This window comes from Cucurbita pepo, chromosome 4 (assembly GCF_057944985.1).
Source record: "Cucurbita pepo subsp. pepo isolate OVF chromosome 4, ASM5794498v1, whole genome shotgun sequence".
NCBI lineage: Eukaryota > Viridiplantae > Streptophyta > Magnoliopsida > Cucurbitales > Cucurbitaceae > Cucurbita > Cucurbita pepo.
The window spans coordinates 9,791,320-9,811,025 of NC_141801.1; the positions used below are offsets into that span (position 1 = coordinate 9,791,320).

Consider the following 19,706-nt stretch of genomic DNA (forward strand, 5'->3'; position numbering starts at 1 on the left):
AGGAAAAAAGATTCGCATATTTCGTTTTTTTTTACCTCGGAGTGTCTATAAAAAATTAATTCTTTTTTAAAAGAAAGCGTTTATATTATTTTAAAATGAAACTTTATAATTTTATTATTCATTAAACTACGCATCTTTATATATATTAAAATAAAAATTTTCGAAGGTTCTTTTTAATATAATTAATAATAAAAAATATGATTAACTTTGAAGTAATTTTAAAATATTACTATTTTATATATAAATATATTTAAAATTCCCGCTCCCATCTCTGAACCTACACAGCTTCAGCGACCCGAAGAGCATTTGGAAGTTCAATTCCGTTTTCGCGAGTTTTACTTCTCCTGGTCTCTCTGTCTGTAGCGTTTTGCTCCATCTAATCAGGTACGTTGAATCCCTTTGATTCTTGTGTATGTTCCATTCTTTTTTGCTGGTTCGTGGATGGTTTGCAGAGAATGTTATGTAGAGGTTGAAAAATGGAGGAAATGTAGTGGTATTTACTTGCCTTTTTCTTAGGTTTTTGTTATTTCTGGGGTTTAACTGCTGGTGAGTAGGCATCAGGATAGCATGGTGTTAGATTTTGGATTGATGGATGCTTATGTAATTATTGGAATTTGCTTTGTTTTTGTTTTTATTTTGGGTTTGGGTTTGAACTTTGTTGGTTGAGAGAGAGAGAGAGAGAGAGAGAGAGAGAGAGAGAGAGAGAGCTATGTTGGCTCGAATTCAAAATGAGAAGAAGCTTGCTTGCAAAGATTCTTTGATACCTTTTCAAACGAATTCAAAATGGTCTAGCAAAGAAGAGGCTTGTTTGCAAAGATTCTTTGATACATTTTCAAACACAACTTATAGTAAACTGTCGAGGGTGCTAAAAACCGGTGTCTAGAGACGAGAAAAGTCAAAAAAATGTTGCCAAACACACCAACAAAAGTGACAAAACAAAACATCTATTTTCTTTCCCTTTTAACAGAATATGGAAAAAGATGATCCATTGAAGGCTTGAGGAAACCCGTAGGCTAAACCTTAAAATAAGTAAGCAAAAGTTTACACTCCATTTAGCTATATATATGCTGATCCAAAAAACTGCTAGGAATACGAGAATTGCTTCCAATAGTGGGCCAACTGGATGAACCAAGAAGACCTGATAGCACCTTACTCCAAAAGATTGAGAGAGTCGTAATATATCTTCAAAATCATGTGGCAATGAGTGTTAAGTTGCTGGCTGAATTGAAAAGATACTCAGACAGATGAAAATAGGACACCTAATATGAATATCTTTTGGAGCAAACAGTACAACTTCTTGAATACCACGGAATGTTCATCATTAAGAAACCAAGAAGAGAGAATGATCATAGCCAAAACCCCTAAATTAGACCATTACCCTGACGTTTGCATCCCATGTAGAATAATTTCATGAACTTGAAGACCACAAAGTTTAAGAAAGGGAGAAAATTTCCTTTTTTCCCGAAGAAAGTTCATTCTTGTTATTAGGGCTTTTTGAAACCCCATACCAGAAATATGTTCCTTTGCTGAAGCGTTAATCATTTTTTCCTTTTTGAATAAGGAACCAAGAGGTTTAAAACAAATCCTCAATAATATCTTCATTTTGCAAATGGTTGGTTTAATTTATTCTCGGTGTTCAAGATGCATGGGGTGTTTTTGTCAATTTTGATAGAAAATGTACTTCAGCTTCTCATAGGGCCTTCTTTGTCTTCGAAGCCCTCCCTTATTTGGTCCAATGCGATCAAAACCCTTATTTAAGAACTTTGGATGGAATGGAATCTTCGACAGCAAGTGTGTGCCATGGTTCGGGCATTTTGATTCAGCTTGCAGGAAAGCTTCATCCTGGGCTTCTCTTTTCAAGACTTCTGCTGTTTTTTCTCTTAATGATTTACTGACATTGAGATGTTTTTTTTCGTTTTATCTTCCATTACTCTTTATGTTTTTGTGTTACTTTTTTCACTTCCTTGTGGAGTTTTTATGTCTGGAGCATTAATCTCTTTTCCTTCTCTTAATAGAAACTTTCGTTTCTTGTTAAATAAAAAACCCAGCTCTTTGATAATGAAGGTCCAGCTGCTGTTATAAGAAAAAAGGGCAATGTATGAACAAGTGATCAGTTTATATCAATCAGTCTTCTAGGGTAATTCTTAACTAAGGAAGGCCGAGTTTGTTGAAAAACTCCTGGTCATATGATAAAAGTTATACAATTGACAGTGAAATAGTGAATGACCGGAAAAATAAGGAAAAACTAAAGGGTTGATGCTTTAAATTGGCTCAGTAAAGGCATTATCTAGAAATAGGGCTTTTGAACAAAGTGGAATCGGCGTAACATTTTTCTGTAATGAAGTTAGTTATTTGTTGTCTTTGTTTGGAAAAATAAATTCTGTGTTTTGCGTCTCCTCTTATACATGATTTTCTTTTCTTGCAGATGAAAAGACTCATGGAATCGGATGCTGCAATGACAGAAAACTTAATTTCTTATAATATTATTCCATTAGATGCTCCTTCTACGACAAATGCTATTGGGTCCATGGCTGAGGTCTTCTAGATTACAATTTTCTTGTTTAGAGATGTGAAAGTTTATCCATTGCTTCAGTTATTTACCTTGAAACTGAACTTTATGTTTAGGTGCAAGCAGCAGTGTCAGCTTTAAAATATTTCAGTGGCCTTCCAAAGTTGCCTGCAGAATTTTGTTTTCCGGAGACTAGGAGTCCTGATATACTTGACTTTCTACACTTCATTTTTGGATTTCAGGTTTGGACTTCTATGTTGGTGGTTGTATACAACTCAATCCCGTCCCCTGTTTGTATAGTTTGTTACTGGGTTTCTATGTTTTAATACTTGTAATATATGTATTTCCGATTATTTAGGAGTTATATTAATGGATTTGACTATCAACATGTGATTCTAGTTTTCATTCCTCACCTTATGGGTTGATCAGGGTTTTAAAATAAGGTTGAGTGTTCTCCTAAGGGTTTTTGTTTTGTAAGGTTCTAATTGGGAATCGGGTTTAAAAGTTTCTCTTTCTTCTTCTTGTAAGAAACTCATTTACTTTTGTCACGTTGAATTTTAATTCCATGGTTCTGAGTCTAGTTGCTTTTACATTTTTGTATTGGGATGGATTTATGTTTATTTACCCTGTTTTAGTCTATTGGTCATTTTTAGTTATCATCGTTTTTTTTTTTTAGATTTTTAATTTGATTTGTCCAACATTGAAATTGGATGGCTTGGTTATTTCTTTAAGAATTTCAATTTATATTGTCTGTTGAATTTTGTGGTCTTCAGAAAGACAATGTGTCCAATCAGCGTGAACATGTAGTGCACCTACTTGCCAACGAACAGTCTCGCCTTTGTATTCCTGAAGAAAATGAACCAGTATGTCCTTTATTCTCATCATTGAACATTGATGGACAGTTTTTTTTACTTTCAATCATTAACAATTGGAGCTGTTTGCGTTTGCTTTGGTTGGTGATTTGAGCCATTACCTTTCAATGAGATCGTTTTATGTGAGATTATTTCTATCCTAAAATAATTGTTGTTGTAGTTGACCAATTATATATTATGTTGATTGGGTACTTGATATCTAATTTGTGGTTTGTTTTTGCTTTGTCAATGCGAAAGCTTGATGAATGAGGTTTTCGATGAAATAAGAACTTCACATTCCTTTCGTATGAGCTCGAATTTTAAGCAACATGAGGAAATGACATACATACAATGGGTATGCGCTTATGTTTGAATCTGGGAGCTTACAGGCTTACTATTGTGATTTAAAAGTTCCTTTCCAAGGGGATGTATTAAGGTTTGTAACTTACGAATGAGTATAGGGACTTTTCAAAGGATTGACAACCATTTGGAGGGTATTTAGAGATTTCCAAGAAAATCCTCTCAAGGATTTATTTGATGGAGGTATGCATCAAGATCAAAAATTGATATTGGGTTCATCTCACAAATATTCAACAAACAGTCAACTCTTGTTGCTGTTAGCTTCGCCAATAATGTGTATTTTAATTCCTGTGGAGGGTTTTATTTATTTGATATTTGGTTGGAATCCATGACCCCATTCTAGACAATCTATCAGCTTGGATCATGACTTTTCTCCTCCGTCACCCTAAAACCCTAACCCTTCCTACCAGCTGCAGTTGTTTGTTGTCGTTGCCGGTTGGTTTTTCAACTGTTTTGATTGCTATTTGCTGATTTTTTTTCTTTTCCCCTTTTCTTCTCTCTCGCATCGTTCAACAACTCTTGGGCCTGAAACCCTTCCCCTCCCTCATCCTAAAGCCAGAACCCTCCTCGTCAGCCGTTGTCCCTTGCCAAGCTAACCAGTGAATGGCGACAAGGAGGAGAAGTATTGTTACATTGTAGCTTATCCCTAGTACTACATTAGAAGAAAGGTGCATCACTCTTCAATTCATTCAACCCTCAAGGATTATACATGGAATCCAAATTTGTATTGAATAAAATGTTTCTAGTATTTTTGCTCAATCTATCAAGAAAGCTATTTCTCAGAATTGTAGTCAACAAAAATTTGCTGTATTAGATTATGATGGTGTTTAACTGTGAGAGTATTTCATTCAATCCATAAGCTAAGAATGGTCAATCCAGGCCTGGAGGTTTTGTGGCTAAGTTCTTCCAAAAAAATCATGGAATATCCTTATGGAAGACATCAAGAGGGTATTCAATGATTTTTTTTTTGTTTCTTTGTTTATTTATCTATTTTATAGAAATCCATCATAAATGCTAGCTTGAGGAAAGTTGATGCAAAGACATTAGGGTACAGGGACTGTAGACCTGTTAGTATTAATTCTTCATATGTATAAGTTCATAGCTAGAGAGTTAGAGCATTTGTAGAAGTTCTTTGTCTACTATCAGAGAATTCCAATCAACTTTTGTGGCTGATCGCCTAATGCTTGATGTTTTTTCTCATTGCTAATGAACTTATGGATGAAGATATATCCTAGTAGGCCCGAATGGAAAAGTTGGATCTCAGGTTGTTTATCATCCACATCATTACTAATGAAAAGGATGGGGAAAAAACCTTGGCATCGAGTAGCCTTCAACAAGGTGACTCATTGTCTGCCTTTGTTTTCATCCTAGTGGTGGATTGTCTTAAGAGAAATGTTGACTATTGGCATCAAGGGGCACTGATCGATCACTTTGAAGTTGGTGAAGGCCCAAATTCTCTGTCCATGAACTTGCTTCATCAAGGTGACACTTTGTCTCCCTTTATTTTGATTCTGTTGGTTTATTGTCCAAGTAGAATGCTCGCTATCTTGGCATCAAGTTTTTTAAGAGTAGGAATATTTTACATTTTAACTCAATGAAACATTTCTTGGGGGAAAATGGATATCAGTTGATGCCATTTTGAGGAGTTGAGAAGATTCTGACGCAAATTGGTGACCAGTTTGCTTTTCAAGTTGTATCCAGAGAATGTTGGAGTTCATCACCCAAAAAAGGGTGGAAGAAGAAATTTCACGACCAAAGAGGCAAACATTAGATGAAGAGATGGTGATGCAAGTACGATAATGGATTAGATAGAAATAAGGGAATGGGGCAAGTGATCGACGTAGATTGACTCACCACACCTCTCTATGAGTCTTTGACGATTGATGTGTTCCATCCACACTGGCTGTCACCTGTGTGCTTGCCATGCTGTTGCTATCCTTCAAAATAAAAGGCTCCTTAGCTCATTTTTAAAGTACTGGCATGATGTGCAAATGCGACCTAGAGGATGGAATGTGGCCGCACTTGCACATGAGTTGGTGGCACGTTGTACCACCTTGTGGTAGGGAATGACCAAGTTTGACCATTGATTTACCACATTATAGTACAAGCTCGGTAGATCGTTACTGTTAAATGACAATAGTTTATCAAGCCCAGTCAATATTAGACAAACAACCTTCACCTCCCTACATGTTTATCATCTTAAGCACTTTGAGTTTTATTCCAAACACTCAAAATCACTCAAAACATGATTTTAGTTGAGCGTTAAAACATTCTCATCAACCATATATTAAGGATAGATCTTAACTCATTAGTTACAATAATGAGTGCTTGATTCACTAGATTGAATCCCATTGGATGTTCATCAAAATCATGTTGGATGTCAATGTTAGAGGTTTGAGTAAGGAACATAAAAGATCTTTGCTACAAAAAGTTCTTCCATTTGGCATTGATAAGAAAAGAATTATAGCAATCAAGGATTTTATCAAAGATACAGGCTTTACGCCAAGCAATCTTTCAAATCTTTCCCTTCTTTCCAACTCTCAAAAAAAAAAAAAAAAAAAAAAAAATGGATGAAGAGTCTTTTCACTGCACAAATCAATAAGCACCCCAAGCTTTGTGCTCGAAGCCTTGGAGCTTGAACTATTATCCTCGACATTTAATGTACTGTTGCATAAATATGAAATGTACTTGTATATGCTAGAGCTCTCATTTGAGGATATTTTTCTGTGTTGCTATAGAAATTGGATGAAGCTGCTGTGGAGGGTGTATTTAAGAAGTCTCTGGAAAACTACGTTAAATGGTGTGAATATTTATGCATTCAACCTGTTTGGAGCAGGTTTGGTTTTTCCAACTTATTCTTTTTATTTTCTGTATGGAGTTTAGTTTCATCTTATATTTTCATTTTTCAACATGGACTTATGAATTTGATATCTCCTAGAAGGAAATTTTATTTGGAGGACTACAATTATTGAAAGTGTTCTATTGTTTTACAGCTTGTCTGATGTTAGCAAGGAAAAGAAGCTATTGTTTATTTCCTTATACTTTCTTATATGGGGCGAAGCAGCCAACGTCAGATTTCTTCCAGAATGCTTATGCTACATATTTCACCATGTACGTAACTCTGGACTTCATTTGTAATTATATTAGACTATGTCAACCTTTATTTTTCATTTTTTTTCATATTTTTCATTTTTTTGGGATCTTTAAGTTGATCCAACATAAGGCTTGAAAGAAAATTATGTTCAGCATTTATTTTCTTGCAAAGGCTTCAATTACTAATTATTTCATGGGTTTGATTTGGATGTGATACTTTTTGAATCTAATCTAATTTTTTGGGATAAAAAATTGTCTTACCCAAACAACCTTGTCCAAAGCCAATCTAACTGTGAAATATTTGGTTGGGTTGGTTTCGCTTATAGGGTTACTCATCCGAAATGTTATGGAAAACATAGTGAAAATATTAGTCCTTTGACATTCATTACTTATTTTTATACATTAATTAAGAACAATAACTCCCTCGTAGAGGTTTGTCTTTTAAGCATTAGTCTCTTTTCATTTTCTTAATTAGTTTCATCTATTGTAAAAAAAGGTAACCAATTATTATATATATTCCCTGCTTAAAAGTAATTAATATTGAAGAAATTATTGAATGAATTATGATATATTCATAGTAGTTCAATACCATCCAAACCTGTTTTTAGTCCATTCGTGAAACCAACTTGACCCATAAATTTAATTTTGAACAAGAGACAACTTTTTATTGATGCAATGAAAATAGACTATTGCTTATAAGGTACAAACTTCACAAGGATGTGAAAGGAGAGAAAAAAAAAAAAAAAAAAGGAAATATGAAATCATAAAAATTGATTTGGAAGAGAACGTCACATATAAGCTTTTAAACTTGCTGCCAATTTTCTATTTAGAAGTTTAAGTAAAGATCCAGTGATGGAAAAAGTATGCTCTCTCCACTTTCTTCCTAATCGTACTTTTGTTATTTATGTTTCTGTATTTTTCCATGAGCTGCATAATCTTACTCTTAGACCTTTAATTTCTATGCAGATGGTCCGGGAAATGGATGTGATATTGAGGCATGAGATTGCGCAGCCAGCCAAGAGTTGCGAGTCTAAAGATGGTGTTTCTTTCCTTGATCAAGTTATCTTTCCTCTTTATGAGGTCATGGCCGCGGTATGTTTCTTGTCTCACCTAAAGCTTTTAAAGAAAGAGTAGGATTTATTTTTCCATTCTTGTTAAAGAGTACAAGTGAATGTGTCTCTGTGAGTACAAGTGAAAGAGTACAAGTGAATGTATCTCAAACCTCAACCCTAGCCTCCCACTGCCATGCCACAACACATACTGTGGACTTTGCCTCACTCCTATGCTGCTCTCCGATGGTTTCGATCGTTACACCTACCACGTCTATTCTCACGCTGCCTCCCGTCCTTTTCCTAAACCCTATTTGCACCACCTCCGTTTCATTTCCTAAACCTTAATTGCTCTCCCCCTCTCTAACCTCCAACCTCAGCCCCCTCTGCCCTGATTTAAGCCTTTGGTGTCTTTTTCATCCATTGTTCCTTGCCCACTCCATGATGGTTCTGTCACTCTCTCTACCTTTGTTAGTTTCCCCTTTTTCTTCCTTTTTCTTTCTGTTCTTTCTCTTTCTTCGTACACCTTGCACCACCTCGTCATTGACTACAACCTTCATACCCCTTGCCGTTGTCTACCTTCTCTTCGTTTAGCCTTCCACCCATTAGCTATCCTAGATTGTGATATTCTTGAAGGTTTTTCGTATCGAGATTTCATTATTGAAGTCAATTGGTCTGCATTTTTTTGGTTCAATGGTAGTGATGAGTTGTTGAAAATTTAATATTGAATGACAAGACTTTGATAAAGATTGATGATTGTTTTTCGGGAGTATGTTTCGTTTATGCGCTATTTCCCAAAGAAAGAAATTCACCTTTTTAGCATGATGTCCTTTCCATACTGTCTTTGCTAGCGTGAGATCTATTGCTTCTACTTTTTACCTCATGTCCATTATCAAGGATTTTGTAGAGAAGACCCCCTCAGCGCTAGGGAGCCAAGTCAGTGAGTCTGTTTCGTTTGACCAATACCACTAGGGCAAGGTCAAGGCTTAATTCGTTATCCTTTAAATTCTTACCAAACTTCAAGTCCAAGAATTTGTTGACGACATTCCATGTTTGTTAGATCGTGGCTTTTTTTTTTTGTTATGAGAGAGCCTGTACAAAGTGGATATGGCAGAGCTAGCGTGGTGTTTTCAATCCATGGGTCTGTCCAAAATGATGTGCTTCCTCCCACTTTGAGTTTATAAGAAGCTAAAGAGAATGAATTTACCTTCGCCATATTGGGAATAGTCTTTCTTTGAAGTAATAGGGCAACATTTGGGTGGTCTGGTAAGCATTTCCTTTCAAATGATTAATCTCCTTGATTTTTCAGCCGTTGTTTAAACATAGAGAAAAATACTTGTGAATCCATCCCAACAAAAATTGAATTCTAGGAAGGCTTACTTGAAAATTTGATCTCTGATTTGGTGATAATGTTGCATTAGACCATCCCAACACAAAGCATTACCAACTGCCATCTTCAAAAGGTGTTATTTCTACGTGTATTGGACCAAATTTTTTATGGAAGTGATTTGGATTTAAATAATTGATGTGAACACTCAACGATCAAGGTTATTAAAGACCAAACTAGTCACATATTCAAAATTTTACACAAGAAAAAACTAGTCTGGCTATTTCCAAATTCATCAAATTCTATTGTCTCATTAAATGTAACAACTCGTTCTCTTTGGTAACTAAATATGTTTTTTAGGATGGGATAAGATTGGTCTTGAAAAAACAAGTTTAGAAATTTTAGGGGCTAATCCAGATTTTATGGGAGATGCTTGCCTACACCTTTTGGTTTCTCTGATCCAGTCAGCCCTCTCATAATTTTATTCATTCGTCATTCTCCATTCTAGATTCGAACTTAATTATGGAAAAAGATATGCAGCTTTCCTCCAGGTTCTCAGATGTTCCATCATCTTCTTCACCATTTATTGAATCTGAATCTGATGCTGAATCATTAATGAGTGTAGTGAGGAATGAAAAATGAATCACGAAATCCATTGTGAGAATGATGTTCTTACACAATTTTTGGCTCTCGTTGTTTCGGAAGAAGATGTACCTTCAAAGTTTATGGATGATCAGGTCGGTGAAGATTTTCCAATAGAGTACATCCTCTTGAATCCTAAAAAAGTTTCATCTCTTACAGAGATTTGCAGTCTTCAGATGTGTGAAATTTCATGTCATTCAGCTCATATAAAAGTTCAGTTGTTCTTTCTGTTTAATCCTCAGTGAAGATTCTTTTATGACTTTTTAGAGGTTATGGGAAGCTTTAAAGCATTCGGCTTTTAAGTTATTTTGGTCCAATTTTCTTTTCAGAATAAGCAGTTTTGTTTGACTAAAAATTGATTATGGTTGAAATTGAATTGTGTCCTTGGTTTTATTTTTAAAAATGATTCAGGGTGTACCGGAGAGTATTGCTGGAGATTTTATTTTCTTTTTGATGGTTTCTTAAGAGATTCTCATAGAGGATTCTTCCTTGGCATTTTTAGAGGGTTTCGAAAGTTTCTAAGGGCTTGCATTAGTCTAATAATTCTTTCAATGCAAGAGGTGTTCCTTACGAAATATCTTTCCTTGGCTACATTTTTTGAATCTGCTTTCTCAGATTTTGTTGCGTCTTTGTTGTACTTTCCTCCGGAAGAAGTTTCTGCATTTTTAGCCGGAGTAGGGGTTCTCTATTGCAGATTTGTTTTGCTGTGCTAGTTGTTTTTCCTTGTTTTATCCTCTTGTAGTTTTATTTCTTCATGTCTTGTCTTCTTTCATTCCCGTTGGGAACTTATATCCTTAAAGTTTTTCCTTCCTTCTCACATGTCAATGAAACATTGTTTCTTGTTAAAAAAATAAAAATAAAAAAAATAACTCAGGAAGCTGAAAACAATAACAATGGGCGCGCACCACATTCTTCATGGAGAAACTATGATGATTTTAACGAGTATTTCTGGTTAGTTGCAAAATTTTGTATGTTTGTTTGACATGAACAATTCATACTGATGAAATTTTGGAATGCTGCTCATTTTTTTTATCAGGTCGCTTCGATGCTTTGAACTCAGTTGGCCATGGCATAAAGGCAAATCTTTTTTCCAAAAGCCAACACCAAAGTCAAAGGTTGTATTTATGCTTTGTTTAATTTTTTCAAAAGATTATCTTTCTTTTTCTTTTTCTTTTCCTTTTCTTTTCTTTTTCTTTTTTTAAAAAACTCATTTGTACTGAGTTATTTATATACTATTTATTGTACTGACCGGTTTGAGTGAAGACAATATTTTCTGTTCTATAATCTTCCATACATGAAATTATTGCTCTCTTAAACATTTGGTAGTGAGAAGTCTGCTTTAGCAGGTGGTTTTCAGGGTGTTGAATCTGTTACATGCTTGAACACGAAGAATCCGTGGATTGCAATGTGCAATTTTTCAGGTGGTTTCTGTGTGCATGTACTGTTTAGTACTATAACAACCTTAGATAAACATCAATCCATTGGTGGTTCGTTCGAGTGGGCTACTTTTGGGCTTGCTTACCCTCGCCCTTTGCCCTAATTTGGATTTTTTGTGGCTTTTAGGCCTGGTCTATAGAGATGAAACTGTAGAAGATTATGATTATTGGTATTGTTTGGAAGTACCGAATAATTAGTTAAATTAAACTAAATTCACCTCCTATGTGCAGTAATAAAAATTTACATTTCCAAATTTAGCTAAACTTTGGAGTTTAGTCCAGTCAATTTTCATGAGGGAAATTTTAGTATAAACTATTTCATAGGGAGATATTCCTTTCTCTGTGGAGGAATATTTCATTGGTTATTTGGCCAGAATGCATTCCTGTAAGCCCCAGATGACAATGGTGAGTGGAAAAAATGCAGAGTGCACAGGCATGTCTGCCTTCTTTGTGAGTGTTGACCCACGCGCTTACTGAAAGCAGTAGTTGTACCATCAAGCTGCTCAAGCATCGACCCATCGGAAGTCTTACTTCCCAAAGCATGTTTCACCTTTGCCTTTCTATTTCCCATCTAAACATGCAACCCCCTTCCTCTTGACGCCAACCTTTATGCAGCTTTTGCATGCACCTCCCAACATTGTACCTGAACCTGCCTTGTTTTTTAATAATCGTACTAATCCAGTCCTACCCCTTTTGTGTTAGCCTTCTATCCCAGCCAAATCCTCTCTTCCCCATCGTTTACTGATTTGGACTAACCCCTCCTCCACCGAAAAGACCATTATCATCAATTATAATAAAACACTTTTGATTACACAGATTAACCACTCCACTTCTCATAGTCCTGTTTTATGCGACTATGAAGATTTCCTCTCTAGACCTTACCTGTCTTTTTATGTCACAGACCGTTTTGGTTGTTCCCCCATTCAGTTTTGGCCCTACTCTTTGAACTTCCTCCTCCTCCCTACGCATGTGCACCGCCTCTTCTTCCCTACCTTCACCCACACTTGGGGCAACCTTTATTTTTCTCCATTATGCTTATTCTCACCAACCCTTCATGATGCTAAGAATAGATTTTCCTTGTGCACATCATTGATCTCACCCTTACCTATAGATGATTTCTCCCTCGCTCCATTCCAACTGAGCAAAACAAAGATTCCAGTCACAAAGCAGCAGCAAAAGGTGCTTAGACAATTACAAGATTTCCAATCCTTCATCAATCACTACCAATCTAACACCTCCATTGTTATAGATGGGTTGATAGCCCCAAAATGATTATCCTAGGTTGGAATGTTGGAAGTTTGGAGTCCTAGAAAAAAAATCCCTCATGAAGGGCCTCATCCAAAGGCTTAATCCTTCCATTGTTATCCTTTAAGAGAACGCATCTTCTTCATTGATGGGTTTTTTTTTATCAAATCTGTTTGGAGCTCCATTAATCTTGGACAGTTTTCTCTTGATGCCGTCGGCATTTTGGAGGAACTTTGATCCTTTGGAATGATATGCCCTTTTAAATTCTAGAGGTTATGGAAGGTGTGGACTCTCTCCCTACATATATCTATTGCTGATGGTTTCAAGTTCCAGAGTAAAGGGGTTCATGGTCCTACTGGGGCTACTTTTTTATCACAATTTTGGCAACACCCTCATTGACTAGTATGTTGGTGGAGCTGATAACCTTTAGGCGATAGTTTATTAATCTTCAAAAAAAAGCTGTACAAAAGGGAAAACCTCAGCCTTTATTTAAAAGTTCTGGTTATGGGATTATGGGATGTAAATACAAGGGTTCGTAGGCAAAACTTCTTCTATCCAGTTGACCGAATCTAATGACTCTTGGGTTTGGGGATTGGACAAGACTAGATCTTTCTCCACTAAGTCGATAATAAGAGATCATACCAATTGGTGTTAAAAGGAAAGCTCTATTGCACATTTTGGAAATGCAATTATCCAATGAAGGTCAAAATTTTTCTTAGGGAACTTAGCCACTCATGCTTAAGCACTCGAGGCAAGTTGCAAAATGAGGTCACATGTTTATGCCAGTCTCCCAGCTGCTCCCCCCTTGTAAAGCGATGCAGAAACAAACATCCACCATTTGCCACTACCTACTGGAAGTCGTTTCCAATTCCTTTGGTTGGTCTCTTGTGATGCCAATGGACACTCACTCCAGCCTTGCTCATTTTCTGTCATCCTTTTATAGGGGAAAATAAAACTCTGTGGCTTAATTTCTCCAGAGCTTTGTACTGGTCGTTATGGCTTTAGAGGAACCATCAAGACTACAATCTTATTTTCAATTGGAAAACCTCGATAAAGAACGCTGGTGTGAATTATTACCTCCCTTTCATGACTACAGCCTTATTTTCAATTGGAAAACCTTTGTTTTCTTTTTTTTAAACTTTCTATAGCTTGGGGTTGGCCCTTTTTTATTATTTCATCACATCAATTAAGTCGGGTGTTTCTTATTAAATTAAAAAATAGAAAACAATTCTGCATCTGGTTGAACAAGATTTTTGCTTGAGCCAGTGAGCAGTGGCATTGTCTATTAGCCAAATTATACGTATAGCTTATTCTTTATTAATAATACTATCACGATTCTGATTAACAAATGGTACTTGTTAGGAAAAGAATACTTTCCCGTTCATGCTTTCACTTTTATTCTACCATAATTGACAATTAGTTTCTTAATTTTTTGTTCTGTGTGGATATTTATCATTTACATGGATAATTTATTGTGTCCATAATGAATGTTTGGTTTCCTGATTGAATTATATATTGGAAAACCACATGGTATTGGGTATTATGGTTTCAGTATGGCACATTAGCAATGAAATATCAAGTACTTGAATATTTTTGTTGTTATGTGCTCATAATAAATTTTCCTTTTCCTATTTTCTTTTTTCAGAATATGCTTGGTAGAAGTCGTCATCAAGGGAAAACTTCATTTGTTGAGCACCGGACTTTTCTTCATCTTTATCATAGTTTCCATCGTTTATGGGTATTTTTGGTTATGATGTTCCAGGTATATGGCGTTTTAAATTGCTCTCTTTTTTATCCTTTGTCCTGTAAACTTTTTTTTTGTTTTTGTTTGTGGTGTTAGCCTAAATGGCATTCTCCTAGAAATTAAACCCAAAGGATTTTATTATGATTCAGAGTGATCCATACAAGAGGCTAACCCACTATTTTATAGAGGATTTAACAACAAAGTAGAAAAAGGAAGAATTAAACAATAAAAGATTAGACTAGCTTAGTACAATAGTTTCCCTCCCTCTTTTAAAAAACTTGTCCTCCAGTTAAAAAAAACGAGGAAAATAAGAGGAAGCAAGCAGCTTGGCTTAAAAAAATGAAGAATCTCTTGTTTTTGTTGAAAAAATTCTTGGCTTCAATAGAACAGTAGTTTTTTTTTTTTTTTTAATGAAGAATTCTTGGCTTAAAAAAAAAATGAAGAATTGTTTCAAATGCCAAAAACAAGAAGAAAAAAAGTAGAACAGTAGTTTAAGAGAAGGATTCCATATCGTTTTTTGCTCCACAGTTAAAAAGGCAACGAGTGTTGTTTCGAAAATAGTTTCCAGAGAAACAAACCACAAGATAATCCATCTGAAGGGTTTGTGCTCAGTCAGATATCCCTAAAGCCTGGTCGAAAGTGAATTTCCAGTTATAAAGAAATGAAAGAGGAGATGTCCGATGCTTGCCACTATATATTCTAGTTATCTTCTTTTTGAATCCAAAGAGTAACGAAGAAGATGGATAGTGGAAGATAGTCATCTAAATGACCAAAAGTCTGAATTTGGACCTTTCTTTTGGGTTGTCTTGGATTCTTCAGAGGGACTGTAGAGGCCATGATGAAAAAAAGGTCTCTCTTTATTTCCCCTTTTTTTTTGTGTTAAAGGGAAGCTCTTATGGATGGTTGCTTTCTTTGCTATTCTTTTGGGTTGTGGCTTGAGGGGAACATGGAGTGTTGAGGTTCTGTTGAAAACGGCTCAATTCACTGTTAGCTTCACTACCTCCCTTTTGGACTTTGTTAATAGGGCTGTTTCTATTTTTCTTTATTTTTCATTGTGAGTGATTAGACTCCGATTTTGTAAAATTGACTCCTTTTGGTGTTATCTGTCACTGTTCTTTTATTGCCCCATTGACTTTCATTCTGCTTAGTAAAAGTTGATTCAATAAATAAAATAAAATTTAAAGACGTGTTAAAAGAAAATAGTGATTCCCATCATGAACATAACTCAAAATAAAAAATAAAAAAATCAGTGAACTCCATCTCATTTAGTTTCTCAGTAAAGGACATTCATAAGAATATAAGAATTCAGCAAGAAAAATGAAGTACAAGCGAGGGGTCTTAAAAGAGCCAAAATGAAGAAATACACCAAACTGCTGGTTTGGAGCTCCTGCTTTAAACAAACCAATTGTTAGCGTTAAGAAAAAGTTATGAAGAAAAAAAGGAAGAGCAACCAGATACCACGTTAGGATGGTACCCCAACACATATATTTTGCTTAATGCTGTGTCCTGTTGTGTATGCTAGTTGTTGAGACCATGAGGAGTTACTGAGTTGGATTAGAATTTCTGCATTTTCATTTATTTAATTATCTTTATCACATTATTATGCGGACAGGCTCTGACCATAGTTGCATTTAACAATGGAAACTTTAATATGAAGACCCTGCTGGAAGTTCTGAGTCTTGGTCCAACGTTTGTTGTTATGAAGTTTATTGGGAGTATGTGCTATTCTAGTCATTTCTACTGAAAGTATTAGATGCTGATTTATTTTATTATCTTGTGTGCAGTAGCATGAAAGAATTATCTTTGTTCTAAAAACTTCTATTGCTCTGCATGGACTTCTATCCAGGTGTTCTAGACATCCTAATGATGTATGGTGCATACTCTACCTCAAGGCGCCTTGCTATTTCTCGAATTTTTCTTCGTTTCCTTTGGTTCAGTATTGCTTCTGCTTCGATAACGTTTCTTTATGTGTATGTATTTCTGGCTTTTTTGTCCCTGTTATCATGTTTTTTTTCTACACAAGATGTTTATTATTATTTTTATCTACTCTCTTACAGGAAAGCTCTTCAGGAGGGTAGTAACCCAAATGCAGAAAGGGTGATGTTTAGACTATATGTAATCGTGATTGGAATATATGGTGGTGTGCAGCTTTGCCTCAGTATTCTGATGTGTATACCTGCTTTCCATCTTCTAACAAATCAATGTGATCGGTGGCCTCTTGTTCGCTTTATCATGTGGATGCAACAGGTTTCACCTTCTAATGCTTGCTTTATTTTGTTCTTTCCTGCTTGGGCAATGTGGCCTCCTCAATTTCAGTTGATGCACTTTATTTTGTTGAATCTGTACTTTCTTTTGCTTCTGAAATTTTATTTATTAGGAACGGTACTATGTTGGACGTGGGATGTATGAGAAGACTACTGATTTTATCAAGTAAGTATCTGAAGTTCTTTGATCTTATCCACTGGTGTTCCTTTTAAAATTTTCCATGTATCTTCCTCCCCTTCCCCCAATTAATTTCTTGCCTAGGTTGTTGCCTTCTCAAGTGCTCTGTAGTATGGAGTAACTAAATTTTGTTTATGTACATATAGAAATTCTCAATCTCATTTTGCAGGTACATGCTCTTGTGGGTAATCATTCTGGGTGGAAAATTCGCATTTGCCTATTTTCTTCAGGTTAATTATGGTGTTTATGCAATGATATCTATCTCTAGGCATGGAAACTGAAGACTTAACTCGTCTCTTGCAGATCAAGCCTCTTGTTAAACCTACCAGGCTTATTGTGAACATGAAAGATCTAAAATATTCGTGGCATGACTTTGTGTCTAAGAGTAAGTAAGAATATTATCATTTCATTTTGTTTTGTAGGCCATGTCTGTTGATTTTCGATTAAATTCCTTTTTCTTTCTTTATTTGGTGGAAGTATCATATTATTGTTTGTATTATCTGCCTTTTGATCTTAAGTTTCAAAAGGCTTCACTTAGGGTTATGGAATTGATTATCAAGAAACCTTTGTCCTTGTTGCTAAAATTAACTCCATTAAAGTTCTATGGTCTATGGTTGTCAATGCATATTTACCTGTTCATCAACTTAATGTCAAGAATGCCTTTTCTCAATGGGAAACCTGAAGAATAGAGATTAATAAAATGTTTAGGTTAAAGAAATCTTTATGCAACCTTAAACAGAAGATCATCAACAGTTAGATCTTCTAGATCCTTCGACTCCTCGATGGTGCACACGACATTCTCGAAATTCTTGGTTAGTGACTGCAAAATTAGCTCCACAACCCCGGCTCCTTGAGGGTTTCACCCTTGCTCCTGAGTGGATTCACCACAGTTTGTACACATGTGATGTGGTCGGATATACCTTCCGACTCCACCTATAGCATGGTTTGAACGTATTGGAAAACCAATCATGAGCTATGGAATGTACTTTGCTAGGTTTGAAAGATGGTATCCTTGTCCATCAAAGAAAGTATACTATTGATTTCTTGAAGTGATAATATTAATTGGTTGATGACCAGTAGACATCCCCATTGAGCCCAATTTAAAACTGCGAACTATAACACAAAAAGAGAGAGAGAAAAAAAAAACGAAAAAACAAAAAAAATCAGAGACTTGCTGGAAAATTCATTTACATGTCTCACACACATTCTAACATTGCTTTTGCAGTTAATGTGGTAATCCAGTATATGCATACCCCAAAACTGACTCACTTTAAAGTCATCTATAGGATTTTAAGATACTTAAAAGGTACTACTGCAAAAGGTATATTGTTTAAGAAGCAAGATCATTTGCAGGTTAAAGTTATACTAATGATAATGCTGACTGGGCAGGCAACAAAAAAAAAAAAAAAAAAAAAAACACACAAAGTTTAGTGGCTAGAAGTAGGGTTGAAGCTGATTTTAGGACTTTACCCCATGGTTTTGTGAGGGTATATACACAAAGAAACTATTGAAACAATCAAAGTTCTCTCAAACGATGCTTGTGCATAGTTATTGTGGCAACAAGGCAACGATTTCCATTGCCCACAATCCATTCCTTCATGATAGGACAAAACATATCGAAGTTGATAAACATTTCTTATTGATTTAGGAGTAATATGCATTCCCTACCTTCCTACAACAGAGCAAATTTAGGAGTAATATTCATCCTCTGCCATTTGTATTTATGGAGAGATGTCCTCAACAGAAAGAAAAGTTACTTGATATATGATTTACGTCTTCAACCTTGCTACAGTTTTTCTCGTTATTTTGTCTTTTTAGCCTTTTGATGAAGAGAAACCTTTCAGAAATGAGAAAAAAGATTATATATGACAATTAGCTTTTAGGCTGTCTACTTCTGAAATCTTGTGTCGTATTTGCAGATAATCATAATGCTTTGACGGTTCTTAGCTTATGGGCCCCAGTGTTTGCTGTAAGTTTAAATTTTGTAATCAACGAGCTGATATAAGTCACTTTGTTAGTTTGTTGTCAATCAGCTGATATAAATCAATTATGATAAACAGATACAAGTCACTTTATTAGGAGGATTCAAATTTATTTTTATTTCTCGTCTTTAATGGGAACTTTTCTCTATTTAATTTATGGTTGTAGATTTACATCGTGGACCTTCATGTGTTCTATACCGTTGTATCTGCTATTTGGAGTTTATTAATTGGTGCAAGAGATCGTCTTGGAGAGGTACTAGTCGATTCTTATTGAGCTTATGCATTTCCCCATTCTTGATATGAAATAAATTAGGAAAAATATTTATTTTTTACCTTGTATTTTAATTTTAACCACTAAGTTTTTATTTCGTAAAATTGAACCTGAAATTTGAATAAGCCGTTAAGTGAATACTCTTCTTCTAAACAAATTAGATAATATAAACAAAGACAACCAATAAATCACCTAAATACTTACAGATAAAACATCTAAAATTCAGCTAGAAAAATGGCATGCTTAGCCATAAGAGAAAGCCAATCCCAATCATAATCGATCACAAATGATTGAACCATGGTTGAGCTGTATAAAAATGCTCAAACTTGGTACAAAAATGTGCAAGCCTAAAAAAAGTAAAAACAAATCTACAAAATTAGTCTAAATCAATCACAAGAATGCACACATGTAGTTTCAAATTCAAAAACTACATTGATTTAGCTACCTACAGCTATTAATTTCACCCTGTATTCAAAATTAAGATTAAGATTCAATTGGATAAAATTAAAATTCAAGGTCATGTTTCTTATAGGTAGAATGGGAATGAAGGGATGAGAAAGATAAAAAATTATTTTAAAACTTTAACACTAATGGGAAAAATTATTTCATTTTATTCTATTATGAAATATTAAAATTTTATGTTTTGTTTTTTCAATTAGTTAGTTCTAAATAATAACTATTTTTATCTTATTTATATTGTTCCAATTTTATCCAAGGAACTAATTAATTATTATTGTTATTAAATAAACAGTAAA

General features: G+C 35.0%; 1 protein-coding gene across 2 annotated transcripts in view; it reads left to right on the top strand.

Moving 5' to 3' along the window:
• The first annotated feature begins 228 nt into the window (after nucleotides 1–228).
• The window catches only part of LOC111794068 (callose synthase 9-like), a 34,135-nt gene continuing 14,657 nt past the window's right edge, over nucleotides 229–19,706 (top strand). For both annotated transcript variants that reach the window (XM_087122966.1, XM_087122967.1), the window contains exons 1-18: nucleotides 229–384; nucleotides 2,426–2,536; nucleotides 2,626–2,751; nucleotides 3,283–3,372; nucleotides 6,459–6,556; nucleotides 6,714–6,831; nucleotides 7,780–7,905; nucleotides 10,706–10,782; nucleotides 10,868–10,946; nucleotides 14,158–14,274; nucleotides 15,869–15,971; nucleotides 16,103–16,226; nucleotides 16,314–16,503; nucleotides 16,634–16,686; nucleotides 16,868–16,928; nucleotides 17,002–17,083; nucleotides 18,618–18,667; nucleotides 18,847–18,933. In XM_087122966.1, coding sequence (XP_086979092.1) covers nucleotides 2,426–2,536; nucleotides 2,626–2,751; nucleotides 3,283–3,372; nucleotides 6,459–6,556; nucleotides 6,714–6,831; nucleotides 7,780–7,905; nucleotides 10,706–10,782; nucleotides 10,868–10,946; nucleotides 14,158–14,274; nucleotides 15,869–15,971; nucleotides 16,103–16,226; nucleotides 16,314–16,503; nucleotides 16,634–16,686; nucleotides 16,868–16,928; nucleotides 17,002–17,083; nucleotides 18,618–18,667; nucleotides 18,847–18,933 — 1,692 coding nt within the window. In that variant the 5' untranslated portion in view covers nucleotides 229–384. The remainder of the gene's footprint in view (nucleotides 385–2,425; nucleotides 2,537–2,625; nucleotides 2,752–3,282; nucleotides 3,373–6,458; nucleotides 6,557–6,713; nucleotides 6,832–7,779; nucleotides 7,906–10,705; nucleotides 10,783–10,867; nucleotides 10,947–14,157; nucleotides 14,275–15,868; nucleotides 15,972–16,102; nucleotides 16,227–16,313; nucleotides 16,504–16,633; nucleotides 16,687–16,867; nucleotides 16,929–17,001; nucleotides 17,084–18,617; nucleotides 18,668–18,846; nucleotides 18,934–19,706) is intronic.